Source organism: Camarhynchus parvulus, chromosome 4 (genome assembly GCF_901933205.1).
Source record: "Camarhynchus parvulus chromosome 4, STF_HiC, whole genome shotgun sequence".
Lineage (NCBI taxonomy): Eukaryota > Metazoa > Chordata > Aves > Passeriformes > Thraupidae > Camarhynchus > Camarhynchus parvulus.
Window position 1 is genome coordinate 7,410,240 of NC_044574.1, and position 22,434 is coordinate 7,432,673.

General features: G+C 39.3%; 1 protein-coding gene across 1 annotated transcript in view; it reads left to right on the forward strand.

The window, feature by feature from the left end:
* The window catches only part of UVSSA (UV stimulated scaffold protein A), a 45,591-nt gene extending 24,375 nt beyond the window's left edge, over window positions 1–21,216 (forward strand). Inside the window, exons 8-13 of the mRNA XM_030947794.1 lie at window positions 4,020–4,197; window positions 5,102–5,251; window positions 9,927–10,110; window positions 10,950–11,061; window positions 15,471–15,654; window positions 18,727–21,216. Coding sequence (XP_030803654.1) covers window positions 4,020–4,197; window positions 5,102–5,251; window positions 9,927–10,110; window positions 10,950–11,061; window positions 15,471–15,654; window positions 18,727–18,820 — 902 coding nt within the window. The 3' untranslated portion in view covers window positions 18,821–21,216. The remainder of the gene's footprint in view (window positions 1–4,019; window positions 4,198–5,101; window positions 5,252–9,926; window positions 10,111–10,949; window positions 11,062–15,470; window positions 15,655–18,726) is intronic.
* Window positions 21,217–22,434: the final 1,218 nt, after the last annotated feature.

Here is a 22,434-nt window from a genome sequence, read left to right on the forward strand (position 1 = left end):
TAGGACAATAAATGTTTGTAATGCAGTATTTGGAATAAAGATTAACTTTTCACATTTATGAAAAAACCTGATTATCCTTTCGAACAAAATACTTCATGTAGAAGTATTGTCTGTAGATGCTTCTGATGCATCCTGATCAGCTGGAAACTTGGATCAGCTGGATCATGGAAACTTTCCTCATTTTCAGGAGAGGCCCTTCTATGTAAATAAAAAATTCCCAAAAAATTTAACAGGTTATGAGGTATACTTGATTTCTGCTAAAGTTCTTGGAAATTAATACTCGCTGCACAAGATGCTGGTACACTTTCAAGTAGTTTGCCACAGCAGTATCCCTCAGAGGATCTATGTAATGGCCAGGGGATGCAAAATCATAAGGAAGAAGCTTAAAAGGTGAGGGTGTAAGGTATAGAAAGGGCTTGATATAAATGCTGTATATTTGTGTTTTTCTGGTTCTTAACTATGATTGTAAAGCAGTAATAAGTAGGGTTAATTAATGAGAGGTAACATTATATCAACATATTCTGTAATTCCAGTAAGCCAAAGTAAGTGTTTATGTAATATTAGTGAACTCTTCTCCTTAACTACCCTAGTTATCTTTTTTTCTTTAATTTGAATTTCCAAAGGAGGACTCCAAGATTTCACATAAATGAGCATAGCTACATTCAAAGGTACTGGGAAGCTTTGAAAAGTCCAAGGCTTATTGTCCTTCCTGAGTAAAATACCAGCAGGCATTTTCATTGTGAGCACAGAGTGAGAGGGGAAATACTGGACCTGAACTGCTGGATTTTCCTGACAGTCTAGGACAGTGTCTGTACTACTGTAAATCACATACACTTGGCTTGACTAAGATTCAACAAATGGGGAGCAGAAATTATTAATTTTTTTTCAGGAAAGGTGAAGTCCATAATACTTGTTTATATTCTGTCTCTGTTTTTTCAATTAAACTTCAGTGAATCTGAAGTAGCTTGATTTCGTCTAAATCCACACAGCTGAGGAAACCTGGGCTTGCTTTTTCTCTGAATTTTCACTGAGGGGCTTTTATCTCCCCCTAATCCCACCATTTCTGTCAGGACATAATCTCTTTCTCAAATTTACATTTTAATTACAAGGCCAGCTGAACTAGCTAAAATCAATAATGTCAGCATTCAGCAGCCTAACTTCAGCTGAAACCCCAGCCTCTCTCTTTCCTGCTATAGATTTATCTTGTGAACATGGGCTACTTTATTGCTTCAGGCAATAGGTGCCATTTGGTCAATTTAAACAAAAAAGGGGATTTAAACACTTTTATGATTCTTTCTCAGAGCTGCTATTGGCACAATTTGAGCCCAGGTACTGTACTTGTTAAATAAACCACACAGAACAGCAGAATTCTGAAGAGGAATTTTACTTTTGAAACTGTACTTAATCCCATCTATGTTTTAAAACCAAAACAAAGCAACCCCGCCCTGACATTGGACACCATTTAGCTGGGGCTGTCTCCCTGGTCACTCTTGTCTTTATCTTGTTAGCAAAACTTACTTTCATATATAAATACTTTTTAAAAACTCCACAGTGGAGGTGATGTTACTGATGTCTTAGTGTTATCTATTTTTAGCTATTTTTCTGTCAATAGTTTAAAATAAGAAATCAATGAGAAAATATTTTGTTCTTGTAACTCTTAAGAATTCCTATATTGATCTTCCAGATGTGATTTTTACCTGTCTAAATGTCACATTGTCCATTTATCTCTCTTGCCTTTCCTGTCTGTTGCTGACTGCTTGTCTCTGCTGTTCCCCTCCTCCTCAACCAAACCAGTGTTGTGAACAAGCAATCATGCTTCCTGTAAACTCCATAGGAAAAGAATGGAAAAAATAGGGTTTTCTGAGAACTTCTAGTACATAGCAAGTATTTTCTCTGAAGATGAGAGGTGTCAAACCTGCTATCTTCTGACTTTTCTTAAACTATTTGTAAATAGTACACATACAGGTGCTCTCAAAACATTTGCTTTAAACAATGCTTTTCAGAAAGGGTCCTTAAAAAAAAGGGAAAAGAAGGCAGTTTAAGTGCTAAATATAGTCTGAGCAATTCTGCGTTACTGATGGTTTATGACATATTCTTCTCAGTTAACCTTGTTCATGCCAAAGGCCCTGTTTGTAACTGTTTCTGTCATTAAAGGAAGTTTGCTTCTCCAAATACTGATGATTCTAAAGTGTGGTTGCAACAATGTTTTGGTTAATTCTGTTTCACTTTGGTAAAAACACCTAAAAAAGGCATTTTCCCTTTGTAGCCTGTGATGTGAACTGAGATGGAGCCCTGCCCTGCCCCCTTTCCAGAGACATAAATTCAGAATTCCTGTATTATTATGCCACTGAAGTGCTGTTTAAAAGCACATTTTTGTGGAGGCACCATTCTCTCTCTTGAATGGCAAGTCCACAGCTTAATAAGTGTAATGAAATAATTTCTTCTGCTATTTAACCTAGATATCTGCTTAAGTCCATCCTATTATATTTAATTATAATTTCCTTTATTCCTGGTCCTTCTGTAGACTGTTTTCTAGTGCAGAGATTGGACCTTTAAATGTTTCTGGATGGGGTTTTTTGGGGGTTTGTTTGTTTGTTTGTTTTTGTAATGTTGTTTAAAGGCTTGTTGACTTTGGAGAATGTAGAGTGTTCATAGCTTTTGTTAGTGTGTGGTGTGGGCAGGAGTGAGTAAGGGAGCAGCAGTGCCAGATGTGCTGAGCAGCAGGATGGACTCTGGATTTTGAATGAGGATTGCCGCTGTCTCTGGGGAGAGGCTGTGCAGGAATCAGGTTAAACAGGTGTTCTTCTCAGTGCCCTGAGCTTGGAAAACAGGTTTGGATGTCATTTCCTGCACAAGGACTCAGCTCCTGATGTAGATACTTGGAAAATGCATTCCCAGGGATGGATCTCAGAGGTTGCCGCCTCAGCATCTTGGCCTGTGGTTCTGGTGAGGCAGTGCCATCTGTGCAGTCACACCCCATGGCTGAAAGGGAATGAGTGATGCAAACCAGTCAAGGTCAGGATGAATTACTGGGAGACCTTATAAGGTGGTGAGATGGGTCACAGCAAATTGTTCTAATGTTGTTCATGGAAAATACATTATTCTCTCAAATAAAAATATTTAGTGTACCAAGCCTCCCTGCTGCTGTGGGTCTTGCAATTTCCTACTCAGATGGCTGATCACAGATACAACATTAGCTTTTCCTTTTCTACTTAATCTATTTACTGATGCATTTAGTGTATGATATGTTAAATGACATTTAATGACTAGCAAAGCAAGAATACTTCTGAGTGCAGCTTCAGGGCTGGTTAGAACTGGGCAAAAGGTTAAAAGTTACAATCAAGTAACATGTTAGATAAATTTTAGTTACTTTTCATAAGAAGGCTCAGATAATTTGCTGAAAAATTTAGGTTTGTGAAACTATGACTTCTTGTATAAAATTTAGGGATTTTTTTGAGGGATGAGACCTTGCATTTCAATAAATTATTTCAAAAAAGGGCTTTCTGAGGGGATAGATCACATTGGTGTGAGGGATCTTTCCGATTGTAGCTGTCATTCGCTGAAAAGTTCTTGTAGCTACTACTGGCTAATAGAGTTGCTCCTCCAGCTCAGCAAGTAGAGGCAAGTGCTGTCTAACAGCTCAGCCCATCTAATTCCATCCTTACAGTCCATGCTGAGTCTGCAATCTGGCTGTATAAAGTAATTAAAGTTACCCCACCATTGAGCTGCTGGTGCTGAACATCACTGCCTGGTGTAGCTCCGGCATTTCCTGCCCCTGGGACAGACTCTGGGTGTACTTCCTTCTTCTGCCAGCACTTAGATATTTTCTTCTGGCAAATTGTGTGGTTTAGTATCCGCAAAGGACAAATGTGCTCTAAATAATTCTGTTTCACTCTGAGTGGGATTGATGTCTAACACAAGCTGAAAGCAGGAAGACGTAGTCAGCACCCTGAGCTGGTTGGGTGGACTGTGAGGGTGGGAGAAGTGAATCCCTCCTAAACATCAAGTTTTTTTTGCAGGGCTTGAACCCCAGGCACCTCCAAAAGCCCCAGTGGCAAAGGCATCAACAGGAGCAGCTCCACTGAGCTCCGGCACTCGGCTCAGAGGGAACGAGGATGAGCTTGATCCAACCTGTGCAGCTGCCACCCTGAAACTCCTCAGAGACAAACTCCCAAAGCTACCATCTCCTCATGCCAGGTCATCTTTGTTTTAATTTCTGTACAAACAGAAATTAAATCTCTTGTGTTTATTAGTCATGACAGCACACAGACAAGCATTCGAGAACCAGGCAGGCTGACAAGGCTGACGTGATCTCATTTTGAAGTTACATTCATTGCTTAACGTTTGGGATTTTGTTGGTGATTGCACCAGGATCTTCAGGAAACTTTTCCTGCTCAGTTAATACAGATCTTATTTGGCATTATGAAAATTCACTGATCCCTTCTTTGCCAGCAACACCCCACTTATTTGGGTAAATTTTGTTTGCAGCTGAACAGAGTGTATCCTAATGTTCAGTTAGCCAAGTAGTTTCAACATCTCTTTGTTCCCAATGACTTATGCTGTCAGTGCTGCCTGGAGATGTTATATTGCTTCCAAAGACATATTTGTTATCAATCCTGCTCAAAGTTTGGTGAAACTCCAGCCTTGCCTAGCATTTGGCTGTGATTTGAGGATAAGGCTGGAGTCATCTGTTTGGTGGCATGTTCCTGGAAAGGCTCTTCTGCATGGGCCAGGAAAGCCCCCAAAACCTAGCAAACTGGAATTGATCTGAGATTTCCAATACCACATCTGTGGCTCCTGTGGGAGTGCAGTATGCATGATCCACTGCTCCCCCATCAGATTCTGAGTTTCTTCCCCCACAGTGTGATATATGTGTTAGCCAGCACTAGCTGAACATGCAGTGAGCTGCAGAGTGTGTGGTGTTGTGTCATGTCTTCCTTAAAAAAAAAAAAAAGGGACAACCTTGAAAAGTAGTTGTAATTGTACATGTAAGGTAATATTAGTGTTGGTCTAAAAAAATCTAATGGAAACAGAAAGAAAGAAAGAAAAGGGTGTTGTGGTCATTGGTGCTCTCTATTGACTTCTCATCAATTTTCTCCAGTGAATCTGCAACTTCTGAGACAGCAAACTTGGAAGATCCTGACAGTAAAAGAAGAAAACTAGAAGAAAGAGCTAAAGCTCCCCTCATGCCTTTTGGATTAGATCTTCACTACTGGGGAGAGGATCAGCCAAGTGCTGGGAAGATTCTCAAGTAATGCTCTTTTTCTTTTAAGACAAATTAAACAAATAAATAGATTTACTTGTACTCAGAGGTCATGCAGTGGGGTGACTGCTATTTCTTTTGATAATTACTTTTCTTCTTTACCTTGTGTTGTAGGACCCATAAACAAAGTCAGAAATTCTACCTTTAAATGTTATTTGTTTTGAGAAGATGTGATACTAATTAAATATCCTTTGATGCTTCAAAGCACTTTTTTTTCTCCTCTTTTTATGTTTGCAGCATGGCATCAGTTACTCCAATTTAAGCTGGTACTTCATTATGCAAAGGGCTCTGCCAAGTGTGTGACAGACATTCCCTGAGCTGGAGACTTTAAGATCTAAATAAGTAGCAGGCAAGGTAGGAGAAAGGCTGGGGAAGTGTTTTTCTTGGTAGCTGAGGAAACTGCTAGGCTTATTCAGTCACACAAGAGAAAGGTGGCAGTTACAGGACTTGGATTTGGCTCTTTCACTCTCCATTGCTGTCTGGGAGGTTTTGTGTTTCACGGAGCATTGCTGACTTAGGGAAAGCTTTAGCACTGCTGGGGAGAAGAGGTGGTAGGTACACATCAGAATTTATTTCTAGCACTCAATTTTTAAAACTTTTTACTATTTTTAAATGAAAGTTGGGTTGCAAAGTCCTCCCTCTATGTATAAATTTCATGTGAGTCTGCTAGAACTTTGGTATCAGTGTGTGCCATACCTGGCTTGAAAAGGGCAAAAATCACTGACTGGCTGGGTTGCAAATTAAGCTATTATATTCTTAGCAGTATTACTTTAACTTAGTTTGTTTTCTTACCAAAACAAACAAAAAATCCCAGCCTGTAATCACAGTGCTAAAACAGTGTTGGCAGAAAGGAGCAAGAGGGAATCTTCTCCCCTGCACCTGATTTTGTAAAATGCTGAATATCTGTTAAATTACTGAAAACTGGTGCAATTTGATGCATAAAAGTGCTTACCACAGTCACTCCAGGCTTTGGATTCCATCTCCTGTGGTATAGGTTCTTCAAAGCCTATGAAAGTTTTTCAGCAGGGCTTTAAGAAGCATTTGTCTGTGATAATGCCAAAAAGGTAGTAAGGCCTTATTTTACATTGCAAATGAGTTATTCAAGTCATAAGTGAAATCGGAAGCATATTTCACTGCCTGTCTGCCTTGTGCTGTACTGTTTTATTTTTATGCTTCCCAATAAAATAGAGGGCACACTTCTGAACCATACAGTCTATAACTACAGATGTGCCAATCTAACTAAAGATAATTTAAGTAACTGCACACACAATACCATTGACCCCAGGCATAAAATAGACTTACTGAAAAATTAAGGTAGTTATCAGTCAACTCCTTCAGCATTTCTGTATGCACTCATACTGGCTCTGTAAGATTCTTAGGGGGGAAAAAGCAAACTGAGAAATAGACAACACATGGGATGTGTATGGAATTTGAATTTTTAAAATCTGAAGGGGAAAAGTCTTTCCATTTCATTTAGCAGTGCACTTACTTAGTCATAGCATTTACAATCAATTAAGATTTTAACAGTGAGAATGGAATTGCAGAATCTGTTCTCCAGCCACCAGGAAGATTTTCTAAAGAAGTTTTGTTGGGTTTTTTGAGGGGAGGCAGAAGGTAGTGTGTGCTGCACAGTGTTGAATTGTGTAGGATCTGCTATGTCAGCTTAACAGACTTGTTTTGTATAGCATGGACCTTCCAGACTCATCTACTCTCCTCCTGGAATTAAATCTGCTTATTCTTAGGAGCAGAGTGAAATAGCTGGTGCAGCACTGACTGTGACTAGGATGTTTGAATTAGCCCATTTTGCTTCAGGACCTCTGTAAGCATCTAGGGTTAGAATTTATATTTATACAATGTTTTTATAAGCTTCCTCTCAGATTAGAAATTAAGATTATATAAATTCATTGAAAGAGTGCAGCAGTTCTCCAAGAGCTTTCTCTTAGATTTCAGTTAACCATTACTTGTCTTTTATTCCTCCTCCTCCTCATGTATTGCTGTGCCATTGCCATTAAAGCCTCTGTTATTTATCTGGATTAGGAGCACTCTAAATGTGAGTGAGGTGTTGATCTTTTTCATCTTTTAGTTGATTATCTGTTCCTCTTCTGATCCATCTTACAAACAGGTTTTGCTTGTCACATGCATCATTTTTTCAAACAAGTATCTGCCTGTTTATAATGTTGCTTATCCTACAACAAGAAATCAGAAAACTTAGGGAACTGCCACTGTTTTGTTCTTCTCTCACCTGCTTCTAAGTTGTGTTGGGAGAAAGTAAGTTATATGCTTATAATAAACAGTAATATCTATTAATGTATATGTAGGAATCAGGCTATTTTAAATTCAATTCCCAAATACTGGTCAATGATACATAGGGCAAAACATAATTTTAATATTTTTGACATTTGTTAGGTGCATATTTAGGGGAAAGGAGACAGAGAAATTATTAAATAGAGCTATTTCCTAACTGGAGGGGTTGACATGCACAACTGTTAAAGGCTTCTTCATTCTCGTGTAACTGTAATTTCATAATTTAGAGGGGGAGGGGAGTTCAGACCACCAAGGGACACTAGAATTTTACTAAGAGATTCTGTAAGATTGTCATGCATGTGGAAATCCTGTATGGTGCCTTTTTTAGGAATGCTTTCCCCTCCATGTGGCTGCAGGTTAGGGACACAGAGCTTCCAGTCAGTTTTGCTTTCAGCATTGCATTAAAATAAGCAAATAAGAAATTGATGTCATTATTTTATTCACTCTCTATTGTACAATCTTGCCACATAATTTCTGAAGCTAAAATACTGTACTGTTCAAATATTGGGCTGAAATAGTGTTCATTTTTTAGAAAGACTCTCAGGGCTTTTGGGGTTTTTTGCTACTTTTTGCAGAAGTGTGTAATTTAAAATATTTTGTTTAACCAAAATATATGTGGAAATATATTGCTGTGCTTATTGTTGAACTAGTGTCCACTGGAACTCTTTGGCCTTTATCCCCTAATTAACCAGAAGAAAGTTCTTTGTACTTTATGGCAAGTTAGCATTTCTCTGGCACTAGTGAGGTGTATTTGATGGAGAAATTGCAGATAGAATCAATCTGTTTAACAAGAATTTTGTTGAACATTTTTCTAATGATGGCAAATCAAAGAGATGTTTCAGAGTTTCCTTGATCCCTTTTTTACCTACTTCTAACCTCTTAGCATAGTTTAAGTGCCCAACTACTGCATTAAAACCAGCTGCTGTATATGTCATAGGTTGCTGTGATCAGATATTTTCCTCTACTTTTTTTTCCTTTGTCATCTACTGAAAACTTGGTCAGGTAAAATTAATCAAAACTTTTCAGGCCCTCTAAAGTAATTCTTTCAAGTATTGGCTTATGTGTTTTGCCAAACTGTGACTGGTGTGATGAGTGAAGCCAGTGTTCGTGTATATTTGGCTCAGTCCACAGAAAGCAAGGCAGGAATGACACCCAAGGATATTAGTGAGTGAGAGGAATTGGATATGGATAGAGAAAATCCTCTCAAATAACTCTGGAACTGATTGGGTCGAAGAACTATGTGGGAGAAAGGGATTGTAAGGTTCCTTTAGGAATTTTATGTCCTTATCAAGACATCTGTTATCTAGGTATCTTCATCTTGATTGTCATGAGCAGCGGACGTGCAGGCTGCAATTTTTTTCCCCTTAGTTTAGCTGTATTTTTTTCCTCTTTAACTTCATATTTCTTTAAATTTGGGATGGGATTGTTGTTGCTAACTTCAGATATCTTAAAATTGGATACCTAAGCTTAAGCTGGTTACCCTAATTCCTTTTCATCGTAAAGAGAAGGAAACATTTACCATCAGAGGGACAGTCATTGTGTCCTAAGATTACTATTTAAAATGAATCTCAGGTAATTGCTCTCTGGGGTTGCCTGTTTTTCACTACAGAGTGTTGGCAGCTGAGGGTGGATATAATGTGAATATTAATATGAAATTATATGAATGCTGTTGAGAAAATCTTTGTTTTCCTGTCTGTCTGTAAATGTAAATGTAGGTAAGGTTTCTAATTTTAAAGGTTTCTAATTTTAAAATAGCTTTTCAATGGATTAGCTAAATTTCCTGGAGGAACACCTGTTAATTTCTCAGATTTATAGACACTGTGTAGGGGAATCTGGAAGAAAGAATCTGTGTAAGGCTCAGCTGATTGTTTGATCTTTCCTGTGGTCTCAGTTTATTGCAGCATCCTCTGATCCCAGCTTGTGCTTCTCTGCTGCTGCAGGACTCCAGCTATCAGGAATGAGATCAGCCGCATTAAGATCAAACTGTTTCCTCCTTGATCTGTGCTTAATCATAGAAGTATTTTGTTATGAAGAATGTTAAGTACAGAATTACAAAGTTATTCACTGAATCTGGAAATTGGATAACTGACTCTAGATGTCAGATCATGAACTAAAGCTAAGACTTGTAATAGCTTAGCAGGTTAAACAGGAAATCAATACTAGACAGGCTTTGGTGTATTTTAAAAATATCTTCATCATACAGGAGCCATAAGAAAGACTGGTGGATTCCTAGGGGTTTTTAATTCACTAGTAATTCCCTTCCTTTCACATGTGAGTTTAGCACAGGTTGATAAAGGCATCTTTATCTGTTTTTCTTACAATTTTGTGTGTGAATTATTTTCATTTGTTGCTTTCGCAGATTTACCTCTGAGCATCGATTTTGGGCACCCAGTGAAGTAGAGGAAGAGGTGGAAAATAAAGAAATAACAGAAATGTTAAAAACCAGGTATATAACATTTGCTGGCAAGTTTGAGCCAGTGAAACATAAATGTCGAGCTCCCATGCCTGATGGAACTCTGTGTGAAAGACAAGATCGGATCAAGGTAGGCACCAAGTTACAGCACTTTCAAGATCTGTGCTCTATGGGAGAAGGTCTCCTTAAAACAGCCATAAAAATTTATTTCACGTTGGAAATGTAGCTCAGGGGAGTGGAATAACATTGTGTTGGAGAAGTTCATTGTTAATATGTACTTTGTAAGAGAAACATCCTTTTGGTAAAGAAGCTGTAAACATTTAAAGAACTCTCTTTTTTTTTGGCATTCATTGTAGGTTATCTGGATTTTATTTATTACTGTGATGTTGTGTGAGTACCTGGCAGTAAGGCAGAGATAGTTCTTTGCTGAAAATTTTTCCTCAGAGGCATATTTGATATTAACTGTTTCTAGAAAGTTACATGTTTGAGGGGCAAAGAAATTTTATTTACAAATTAAGTTTTATGAAAGCTAAACTCTGCACAGCCTCAAATTATTAGCACTGTTGAGCAAAACTATTTTGCTTAAATACTTGGTTCTAATATCTCTGTTCTTCCTGTATTATCTGAGATTGAAGGGTCTGAATGCATTTCAGTACTTTTGATGGGATTGTTACAGGATAGGGATATAGCATAAACAACAATATATGATGCAGCATTGGTGCCCTAGTTCCAGCCTTGACAGGATGTGCTCCCTGTTTCAAAAAGAGGATATTCCTTTGACATTCTGAATATATTAAACACATGATGTTTATGGGATTATGATGCTTTCTAAAGAGGACTGGGAGTTAAGTGTAGTTTTGTTGCTCAATTCCAGTTTCTACCTTTAAGCTGTGTTGAATAAAAGGTAAACATTTTCTTTTCATTCAAAAACTGTGAAATTCTTTTCTTTCCCTCCCTTTCTTTCTCAAGTGCCCTTTCCATGGAAAGATAATTCCTCGGGATGACTCTGGGATTCCTATAAATGCAGAGGACAGAGCCAGAGAAGAAAAGATGAAGTTTGAGAAGCAGGCAGCCCAGCCAGGTCTGTGTCTGCATAGCATCTTAAAAAATAAAAAAAAAAAAATACTAGGCAGAGGTGGGAAATACCTGTTACCTGTTTTGCTCCTAAGCACATTCTCCTATTTGCATTCCTATTGATTTTAAATTACAGCTCATTTGCAGTGGTTCTTGCTTATGTGATAAATATGGATGCATGTGTAGGCAGAATGACATTAGCATTGCATTTGTGCTTTTTTTCCAGTGGATTTTGTAATGGTCCCAGCACTGCTCAGACAGACCAGTTATAGCCTTTGTCTTAAGGAACATGTTTATCAAGGATGGTTGGACCTGTTCCCTGGGAAGTGCTTGGCAGTACCTGTTCTATGCTTCTGCAAAGATATCTAATCTTGCTAGTCCCTGACAGTTGTGATTTATGCAATATAATGATAATATTATTAGGATCACTGTGTTACCACCAGTTTTGGGAGTGCTGGATTTTTGTTTTTAAATAATTGGGAAAGGGCAACAAAACTATTGTCCTTCTTCTTGCATCCTTCAGGTGTGTAGGGGAGGGCTCCTTCTTCCCCAAGATAATTTGGACATTTTTAGCCAAGGTGCAGCTCTGGACTGGTAGGTGAGAAATCAGACAATAAGTACACAGGCAGGAAGACTTGCAAGGGGAATAAAAGGCTTTCTTGCAATAGTACAGCTAAACCCTGTTAGTGATGGACAGGTGGACTAGAACCAGGAAGCTACTGGCAGTTGATGGACTGCAGAGGACGATGAGAGAGAGGGATCTATCCAGCAAAGACACAGTGTATAATTGAAGGGGACAGCTTTTCTTTAACCTAGCTTCCTTCAGCAGGTCTTAGTTTTCTCTGGTTTGAGCTATTTATTGTAGGTGAGTATTCTGGATTCTAATTAAACTTACCCATAGGCATTAGCATTTTGATAGCCTGTACTATACTCCCTTGCAGGAGTTCTCTCTTCAGGTTTGACTGACTTGGTGTTTGACTGTTATGCATATTATTAATAAAGCTACTAAACCTTTAATGAAATCTCATGAGAGCCTGAGGAGCAGTTACCTGTATTCAAAACAGGAATCTGTATTCAGAAAGGTCTCTGTGGAATGAGTGTGCATTTAAACATAGAATTGACCCACCCAGTGTCTTTTAATACTTGTTTCACCATCTTTGAGTGACAGTGCTTGGTGATTACAGCAGCACACCAGTGCAGTAATTACTGAGCACCTTCTGGTATTTGCAGGTGTCAAAGTGCTACATTTGCAGGTAGTTTCCATCCCTGTCCAGGCAGAGGAAGTGCTCTCAACTGGAATCCAGCCAGCAGCACAGACCCTGTTGGACTGTCACAGGGAAACCAGGATAGGAGTGTGGATGTTGTGTTAAAAAGGAAAGTTCCCAGCTTAGTTATGACAAACTCAAACTAGCAAATTAAACCTGATAGGTGTTGTTGAAATCTCAAACTGGAAACTAATATTCTGGTATAAAAATCACTTGGACTGAAAAATATTGATTTTTTTTTCCTGTGAAATTGCCATTGCTAGAGGCTAGACATAGTATTTATTTTTATTACAGTGTCAGCTCGGTGTTGTTAGAGGCTTCTCACCTCTGGTCCACAAGGATGTGTCTGTTAGTCCCAAACCAATGTTGGCATTGCTCCTTGTGTTACTGAGTGTGGTTGTTAAGCTGAAATGTCACACAAAGGTCCATCCCATCTGGCTGGGGACATGCTGCACAAGCTGTGGCACTCAATTTGGACAAAATCCTCCATGTTTCTATAGCCATACATATACCAGATGTCACTAAATACTTCTATCCACTTTATTTTTTGCTCTGTCTTACTGATTTTATATTTGCTTTAGAGTATTTTCATCAACTTTTTAGGGTTTTTTTTTGCTTGTTTTGAGGCTTGTGGTTGGAGAGTTGTGTTTGGTTGGTTTCCAGTAGTATTTGGTTTTGGGTTTTTTTGATTACAAAGGTCTTGAAGCAATTCTGAGCAGTGCTGCTATGGGAAATACACAACTGGGAACCTACTGGACAGTCAGGAACTGTTTGATTGACAACATCATTAATGATGGCAGTTTGAAAAATCTGGAAAAAACCACTTAAATTTGGGGATCAGATGTATGGTTAAATTGCACCAAAATTCTTCTTGCATCTCCTTCCTACTGGATGGTAGATTTGTTTCTATCTATCTTTGTGTGATTAAAGGGGGAAACAGATACAAGTCATATGGTTTGTGTGCTAATGACTGTGTTTTGACAACACTGTCATTGTTATTATGGATCATTTATTATCTTAGTACAAAATTTTAAACTCTAGCTAATGTCCACAGAGAGGTGCTTTGGGCTCTTCAGTCCTGGAACAGTGAATCACTTGGGATTACCCTGACCCGCTAATCTGCAGCGTTCATCCTTTTCCCATAGTTCACACACAGGAGCAAATTAAGTGCCAATTTTTTGTGTCAACCCTGAAGAGTATCTGGTTTTTCAGCCCTTAGTGACTTGTTAACAAACAGGTATCAGGACAGGCTGGTGAAGGCAGGCCGCTGGCCACTCAGATGTGAAATAGCATCTCTTTACTAACTACAGTATCGATTCCCGCCTACCCTTGCAAACTGTGTAATTTTCTTTTCCCTGCTGCTAAACTCAGTAACAATGTATGAAGAGCTTTAGGGGCCCATCAATGCTCAAAAAGCCTGCTCTTCCCTGGCATTCTATTGATTTTTCTCAAAAGCTTTTAAATTGCTCCTTCATTTTACTCAAATGCTCATTTCATCTCTACTGGATGCCGGCATTTTTTCGTTGTGTTTAAACAATTGCTCCATTCACGGGGTTCCTAAACTGTGACGCCTTCTTATTACTGGGAGATAAACTGTTTAGACAGTTTTCCTTAATCTTGGATTAATCGTTCCTGTATCTGAATTGTGCTCTTCTGTATTCCCTCACTTCAAAAAAAAAAAAAAAAAGTCTGTGAGGCCTTATGATCTATCAAGTATATGTGTTCTATTTTCTCCCTTTGTAACTCTCCTGTGCAACTCTTGAACAGCTTGGTTTTCCTCGTGCTTTTTGGTGTGGTGGATTTTAATCAGGTCTTGCTTTCATGTATGATGGTAGTATAGATCTAATCTTTCCTTAGAAAATTGCTCTGCTGTTCCTTAGCACTGTGTTCTTAAGTGAGGACATTGCCTCTGACCTTCCTGAAAAGTTGTTAGCAGCATTTGTCACACTCAGTGACCATCTTGGTGTATAAATGAAGTTGTAGAGTCCTTTAGGACTGTTTATTTCTCTATATTTACAAAGTTGTTATGTAAGAGGAGTAGACATTTGGTGTTACAATTTCTGCAGGCAAGAAAGGCTGACTGACATAAGGGAAACTATGACAAATGACTGGCAATTACTGTTGTTAAAATGCAGACTTCTGGCATTTCTGCTGAGTGTGGACTGTGTTCTTTTTGAAGTAGTACTTCCTACACTTTTTTCCAACCTAAATGCTCAAATTCTTTACAATGAAATGAAATTTTTATAAATTTCCCCTTGGCAGATATCCATCCTCCAGCCACATTTTTACTTTGCACTTTGTGCTACCTTGTTTTGATACACAAGACTACACTGAAGGTGAAAAACTGTGGCTTCCTCAGTCCACAGTCTAAATTGTTCATGCTTTTTCCTCTGGTGGCATGTAGGATCAGAATCCACTTACAGTGTGTGGCTGGATTCTGAAGCATTAAGGTTTTGAAAAATGTAAAACAAGGTTTTGTTTAGATAAATTAACTTGTGCCATTGTCAAGAGAAGAAACTTGATTTAGATAATTAATCTGAGGCAATGTGGGATACTTAGAAAGTAGTACATTTTTCAGATGCAAAATGGGTGTCATGGCAACAGGGTCATATTATCCTCCTCAAGAATTTTATGTAGATGTCTGATAGCAGTTCATGTTTTAAAGTAAATATTACTGATGAAAAGAAATCACAATGTTGCCAGCCCTACTCTTCTAAAAAGTTGATACATTCAATTTTTTTAGGTTTATTTTTAAGCTTATGCAGAATTTATTTGTGCAGATTAAGTTCCTCAGCTACATTGTTGACATTTTCATTTCTAAATAATAATCACTGTGTTTATTCACCTCTCCTGCATGGAATAGTTTCCTTGGGACTTTGCTACTGTGCCACTGAAAAACCTCGACTTAGGTCTTCCTACAGAACAGTTTTATCCATAGCAGCTACTCATACATACTAACCCAGAGTGGCAGGGCTTCTTCATCCAGATCTGTCATTTTGGGAAACTGCTTTATCCTCCCCTTCCTTTGTGTCTGCAACTTAGATCACAGTGGCTCTGCCCTCTCCCATTGGTGACAAGAGCCTCTTCCTTAGGGAACTGCAAATCCTCCCTGGGTTGGGGTTTCAAAGTTCGTGTTTTGTCTTTTGAACAGAGTGGAGAGATCCAGAATTCATGAGAGAAATTGAAGCTGCTACAGGACTGGATCTTGGTTCCTCTAAAAGTAATGGAAAAGGACAGAAAAAGAAAGGGAAGAAGCAAAAATATCCACATCTGACAGACCTGAAGCAACAGGCTAACACGTCTCGTTCCCGGCTCGAGAAGAAAGTCTTCAATAAGTAAGAAACTTCCATTCTCTAAAGCCTGTTAATTCCCACTTCTGTTTGATTTAACAGTACTTTCTGTTTCTACATTAACATGCACCTACTAAACAGCTTCTCTGGCTAACTGCAAGCAAGAATATCTTGCATATGTCTGGAGGGTAAAAAATAGCAGGTACTGACATACAAGATTATTTCTTCAAGAGTGATTTTTAACTAATTTGCAAAATTTCCCTATGAAAGGCTTTTTTCATCCCGTCTCAATTTTTTTAAAACTTTAATTGCTGGATCGGTTTCTCTGGATGATCATTTATTAGTCAGGCACAGCACCTCAGGTGGCTGTGGGAACCTGCCAGCCACTCCCAAATGTGCTTTGAAACATACAGTAGCTCCATCTGTCCACTATTAACAGCATTTTTGTTGCCTGTTCTTGCTTGGGTGTGGCTACAACATAAATTTGCCTTAGCATGCTCTGGTCTTCATCAAATGGGAAGCAGCTGCAGCTATTTAAGGAGTTTCACATATCAAAAATGAAGTAGTCAAAGGAAAGTTGTCAAATCAAAAAAGAAAAATCATTATTGTAAAATCTTTAATGGTGGGTTATTCTCTAAGCATACTGGATGAGTTGAGCATCCAGGACACAATGTTTGTTTAAACACAATTTTCCCTTCTCTGATGTACTGGTTGTAATAACAAAGCCAAATCCACATTATTTTTGCTTATGGAAATAGCACATTTTCTGTGAATTTCTCATGTCACCTGGTCTTAGTTAGAAGTCAGACACATACAGTTCTAGTGATTAGAATTTCATATCATGGTTTACTGTGGTTTGTGTTAATGATTTTGAGTGTGTGTTAGTGCCAGGCATAGGGAATCAAACCTGTCAAGTTTTTAATAGGTTTCATGCTTTGCAGCACTAAACAAGATGATAACCTTGGCTCCTTATAACAACCCCAAATTACTTGAAATGTATAGGTGATAAACCCAGGCTCTAGTCTGCCAATAAAGCTAAGTGAAATTGCACACAGATCATCAAAGTGGGATCTCATTTCATTTACAGTATCACACAATCCACTGGTGCTAATGTAAAACCTACATGACGTGAAAGTGGCAAGGCCACTCTGCACTGCTAAAGGCTCACTTTTCTCCTACCAATTAGGTAATATTTGAAGTGCAAAACCATGACCACATTTTCCTTACTCTGGTAACTTTATTGGCAGACTTTTGTTAAAAGTATACCTCTTCCAGGGTGTTTTTTCAGAATGTTGGTTTTCATTGCAGTTGCTGCTGAGAAAATCTTTAATCCCACCATTTAGAGCGTTATTAAGGAGAAACCTCTTTCAGATGTTTCAAAATGGCTTTGGAAATGAAGCCATTACAGAGAACAGTTACCAAACCAGAAGTCAGCTTGTCTATTGGAGATAACCCTGGAAGCAGAGCTGGAATAGTGGTGTAAGGGCTGATCCTGAGGAACACTGCCCAGGTGCATGTCTTAGCTTCATTTTCCTGTGCAGCTGGGAACATCCTCAGAAGTGCTGAATGCAGACTGTGACAACAGCACAGGCCTTGAAACCATCTGCTTGTGTGATGGAACTTGCCAAATTTGTAGAAATCAAAGGAAACATCAGTCAGTGCCCTGCTTTTGAATGGGACAGTCCCTCAAACCAAGCCTGTAGCTGCTCTACCTCACACATCAGCCAGGTGTGTACCTGGAGATGTGTGAGGAGATAACAGCCTTCATAGGCAGGGGGACAGCTGAGGACACCTGCAAACATTAGCCTCAGATAGCTGAACTTCTGTTCCAGAGGCATCTGAAGTAACCAGTAAAAATTGGAACTTCAGAATCCAGTGAGGAGCAAAATTCCTGAGGCAAGGCACCCTCAGCTCTGCACAGCAGCTGCTATAAGTCTCTTAGGGGGCAGATGTTCACAGCAGAACATTTTCCTGACTGCTTCTGCTGCTTCTTACTGTTCTGTGTTTGTGAACCCATTCCTCTGCCTGACCAGCTGGATGATGTAGGGGCCTGTTCTCTCTCTACCTTTTATGACAATCTCCTACTCCTCTTCATGCTGTTCATCATTTTCCTCACCCTCAAAATCCAAGCTGTGTAATCTTCACTCAAAACTTTGTGGAGGGGAAAAAAGAGGAGGTGTCTGAATTACCCAGCTCAGAAGCATTGCAGCCCCTCCCTAGAGAAATCTGTGGGCACATCTTTACTGGGAGGAAGCCAATGGAGCAGCAACAGGGAGACAGACAGGCCCTCGCTGGATTTGGGAGCACCAGAAAGCTTAACAGCTCTGAAGTTCATTCCCTCACTTCCTTTTTGAACCTGAAGAATATTCCAGGGTCTTCTTCAGGCACAGCTGGAGATGCAGAGGGCTCAGGTCTTGCCCATCCCAAGGCAGCAGAGATCCCATTTGCAAGTGATGTGTGAGTGAGGTGTTTGGCCATACTGTCCTGCCTGTGCTAAATTCTCCTGCAGCAGAAGCCTGTACTGGAGAGATACACAATAATCTCTGGTGTCTTCCTAAATTAGAGTTCTTCTTGTGGATTAAAAGCTGCTGCTCAGGAATGGAGATGCTGCTGGTGTGAGCAAAAGAGACTAACTCAGCCCACATCTGATGAAACAGAGTTTTAGTAACCTGTGGAAGTTCACATGAACTGAACAGCCAACCCTTCTCTCACAAAAACATTCTGGTTTGTGGGTTTGATTTCATAAGGGTTTCTGAGTATTATTTTTTTAAGATCTTGTTAGATACTTTCAGGTTTTTTTTCCCTGGGAGCACTTAGGTGCTTTTGAAAACCAAACTTGGTCCATGTAGCTCTAAGAAATAATGCTGGGAAGGTAGAATACACAGCCATTAAACTGAAAGACTTGAATTTGTTTACTCCTGTTAATAAAATCATTGCTGAATTAAACTATTTATATTGCTGCAACTAATTTAGTTAACAAGACGAATTGGTTCAGCCTCATCAATGCCACACTCAGAAACCTGATAGTGATTAATCAAATTCCCCAATATTCATAAATGTTCTCTGAGATTGAGTAGACTCAACAGAACTCTTATTATTGTTTTGTTTCTCTTTCAGAGGGGCCATGAAACGGGTCATGAAAGCAATGAACCGGGTGGACCAAAGGAAGCACGAGAAGTTTGCCAACCAGTTTAACTATGCACTGAATTAAATTCTTAATCACCTCTGCCATTCTTTATTACAAGAGTGCAACTGCAAAACCCTTAATCAAAGATATTTGTATTTACACTACAATACTGTGCTAGGCAGATTTTTACAGGTGTCATTTTTTAAATTGTTTCCAAGTTTAACTTATTTGATAATGAATATTAATTTTGGAAAAGATGTGGTGGTGTGGAATTGAATGCATTTAAAAAGTTGATAATTATTTGAAATATGTATGAAATAGAGATGGTTTATGACTTGTACATAATTTGGGTAAATTGTTCATGTTTTGGGTCTTGGTTCTTTTCCTTCCTAAGGGACTCATGTAATTTATACTTCCTTTGACAGTATGTGTGTTTAATTTTCTACTTTTAGGCCTTCAGGGAAAAAGATACTTTAAAAACAATTTGATTGCTGCCAGTGATGGCAATGCACAGAGCATTTTCTCAGCCTTCTGTACAAACTGAGCCACACCAAGCAGCACAGCAGCTCCTGCAGCACCTCTGCAAACACCTTGGTGCACAGTAAAAAAATCCAAATCACCTGATGCCTTCAGATGATAAACAGAGTAGAGTTTGATTTCTGCAAACTGAATTCCAGGGGCTAAGTCAGTCTTGGTAGCTGTGGCACAGATGGGAAAGCTGGAATGGCAAAGATCATCCTGGTGCGCTTCTTCCCAAGATGGTATCCTGGTATCTCTCAGAGCTGCTCCTGGACAGCACATTGTGAAAGTCTGTACAGGTACACAGAATGTGCTCCAGTTGAACTGCAGTCAAAAAAGCTCCAGTATGAGGTGAAAATAAGAAGTTTAAGAAAATCGCTCAAGTGGCACAAGTGAACTGGCTGGCTTGGAACAGATAAAATTACATCAGGCTAAAGCCCCAGAGTCTGAGGACCCAGATATAAACACAAGCATCTGGAATCTTCTAACTCCAGAGAGTTAACGTGCAGCTGGATCCACTGTGGGTTGTAGTTCTTGGCTGGGTACTTAAACAAATCTCCCAGACTTGTTTGCTGGCTATAGTCCAGCTTAAGGAGAGAGAATGAAGCAGTGACTACTTGTGCTCTTGCAGCATTTCATACAGCTTTCTGGGTAAAGAAAATCCAGACAGGCAGGAGAGTTGTGTTTGAAAATCAATTTCAAAGTGACCTGCAAAAGTCTCTAATAAAGTGCTCATTGCAGAGTAGAATGGATTCTCTATAGCGCAGGCTTAGTTACTCACCTGTTGGAGGTGTTTCCTCACGTGTAAGGAGATTCTTAAGAATTAAAAATTGGGAAAATTTTAACAACTCAGTGTAGCTTCTGACCACCTCAGAGAAAAGCTAATTTACAGTTCTGCCAAATACTTTCTGACTTGCACAAGTACTGCATAGAAAGTGATTAGTGCTGACTTTTGACAATTTATCTTGCAAGAGCTCTGTAGTTTGGAAGACGTATTTTGTTTTTCAACATAGGTTGATATACTTCTGAAATACTGAAAATAAAACAATAAAGAGGCAGAATTTCAAGTGATATTTACTGACTGCACTGGAAAGTTAAGCCACTTCTATTGTCAGTCTTGCTAATGTGGCAGTGAAGATTTCAGGTGAAAATGTGGATAAGGACAAACCAAGTTCATCACCAAGTCAGTGGAATCAACTGCTAAACTGATTTATTTCTTACTAAGGACAAAGTCACGCATACACATAAAATAGAAAACTCACAAACCCAACAGCTCCACAACCTCACACATTAAAATGTGACAGTAATCACTGACTGCTGGGATTCCCAGACAGTCCAAACTTAACTGACACTTGGTGATTAACCTTCAAAGAGCCACAAAGGTCATTGTGCCAATATTCCAGAGATTCTGGAGCCTACACAGGCTGAAGATGTTATTTATAAAACATGTTTTCTCCCTGTGAGAAGAATAGGAAATTTATATTGTGCAGTGACTCTTAGCCCTCCTTTGCTGGGGCCATGAAATGTCAGCACTACAAAGTCCCCAGCAAACAGTAGATGCACTTGACCCCATGGAGTTCCCATTGTGGGCTTTTAGTAAAGATTCCAAAGACCAAGATTGGGAATGGAAATGGCAGAAATCTGAGGGGGAGAAAAAAAGAAGAAAAGTGTGGTTAGTCAGTTATGTTCCACTGTGAGCAGCCTGATCTAGTGGAAGGTGTCCCTGCCTCTGGCAGAAGGGCTGGAAATAGGTGATCTTTAAGGTCCCTCCTAACCCAAACCATGCTGTGATTCTAATGATGCTACTCAGTCACATCAGTTCTAGAATTACCAGCTAAAACTTCCTGTCTGGACCCAGTTGTCCAATCTGGCAGTTCAGCCTGATCCTATCACAGGATCTGTGTGCTTTCCCCCTTCCTTTATTAAAAGCATGCATGGGGGGAAAAAAAAAAAAAAAAGAATTTTTTCTGGAGTGCCTCTTTCGTGCAGAAGGAGAATTTTCATAGTTAAAGTTCCCTGGCAGGTAGCTCAGAAATGGCCAACTCAGACAGAGGTTCCTGGACTTTGGGACAAGTTGATGGCCAGTGATGACTTCTTTTAAAGCTCTTCTGGTGTTTTTCCTCTGCATCTTCTTCTTCATTTTTTCACCTTGAGGCAAGATGAACCATTGACCCTTCATAGGAAAACATGTGGATTGCACATCCCCTGTAGCACTTCTTTGTGTTCCCATGGTCCAGTGTGGGACAAACCCTTCCCTTAACCCACGTTAATTACTGACACTTTTTATCCGGTTATTTCTCTACAAGAGCCACTCAGCATGTACATGCAGCAGGTCTTGGATGTTGTCACTTAAGCATTCTTGTTAGACCTGGTCAGATATAATTCAGAGATTTTGGGGGAGCTTTCTCCTTTTCCCGAGTTTATCTGTAGCTGTGCTGGAAGAAGAAATTTAAGAAGAAATTTCTCTCCAAAGATATATCCAGTATACCTTCACTAAATAGAAATCTTTATATGTTCAAAAATTCAAAATAGATCAGTCTGCTTTTTTGATGCATCACACTTTTTGTGTGTCATTTTACTTACAGCAGTTTACAAATTTGAGGTCCTGGGCTTGCTGGTTCAAATGTTGCTCAACTGTCCCTGTGACATTTGTAGTGAAACTTTTCTATTCCTGTCCTCAGGGCTTCTGGGGAGAAAGAATAAATACAAGTATAATTCTCATAATCTCTGTGTATGGTTTTGTCTTTGTAACTCACTCTAGCACCTTTGCAATTGTACTTGTGCTTACTGGGGATGCTGTGTGTGATTTCCAGGTACCTGCACACCTTGAGGTTGTTTGGCCTTTGGAGTGTTGTTAAGGTGAACAGTTGCAATACAGGTTGAATATTATGTGCCTGAAGGGACTCTGAGCTGAAGTGAGCTGTGCTGGTGCATCTAAATCATCCTGGTGCATCTAAATCCTGTCTTAACCAGAGTTGTGTCAGTGGGAAAAACAAGAACTGCAGGCAGACTTCTCTGTGGTTATTCTTACCTGAGCACACAGTTACACCTGGGGAGTAAAAGTCTGGAAGGAAATAAGACCACAGTATGTATGGTCTGGCACTCAAATAGAGAGAGCATTTAGTGGTATAAATGAGCTTGGTATGGACCTGGTGAGCTGGGCTTCTGAATGAAAGTCG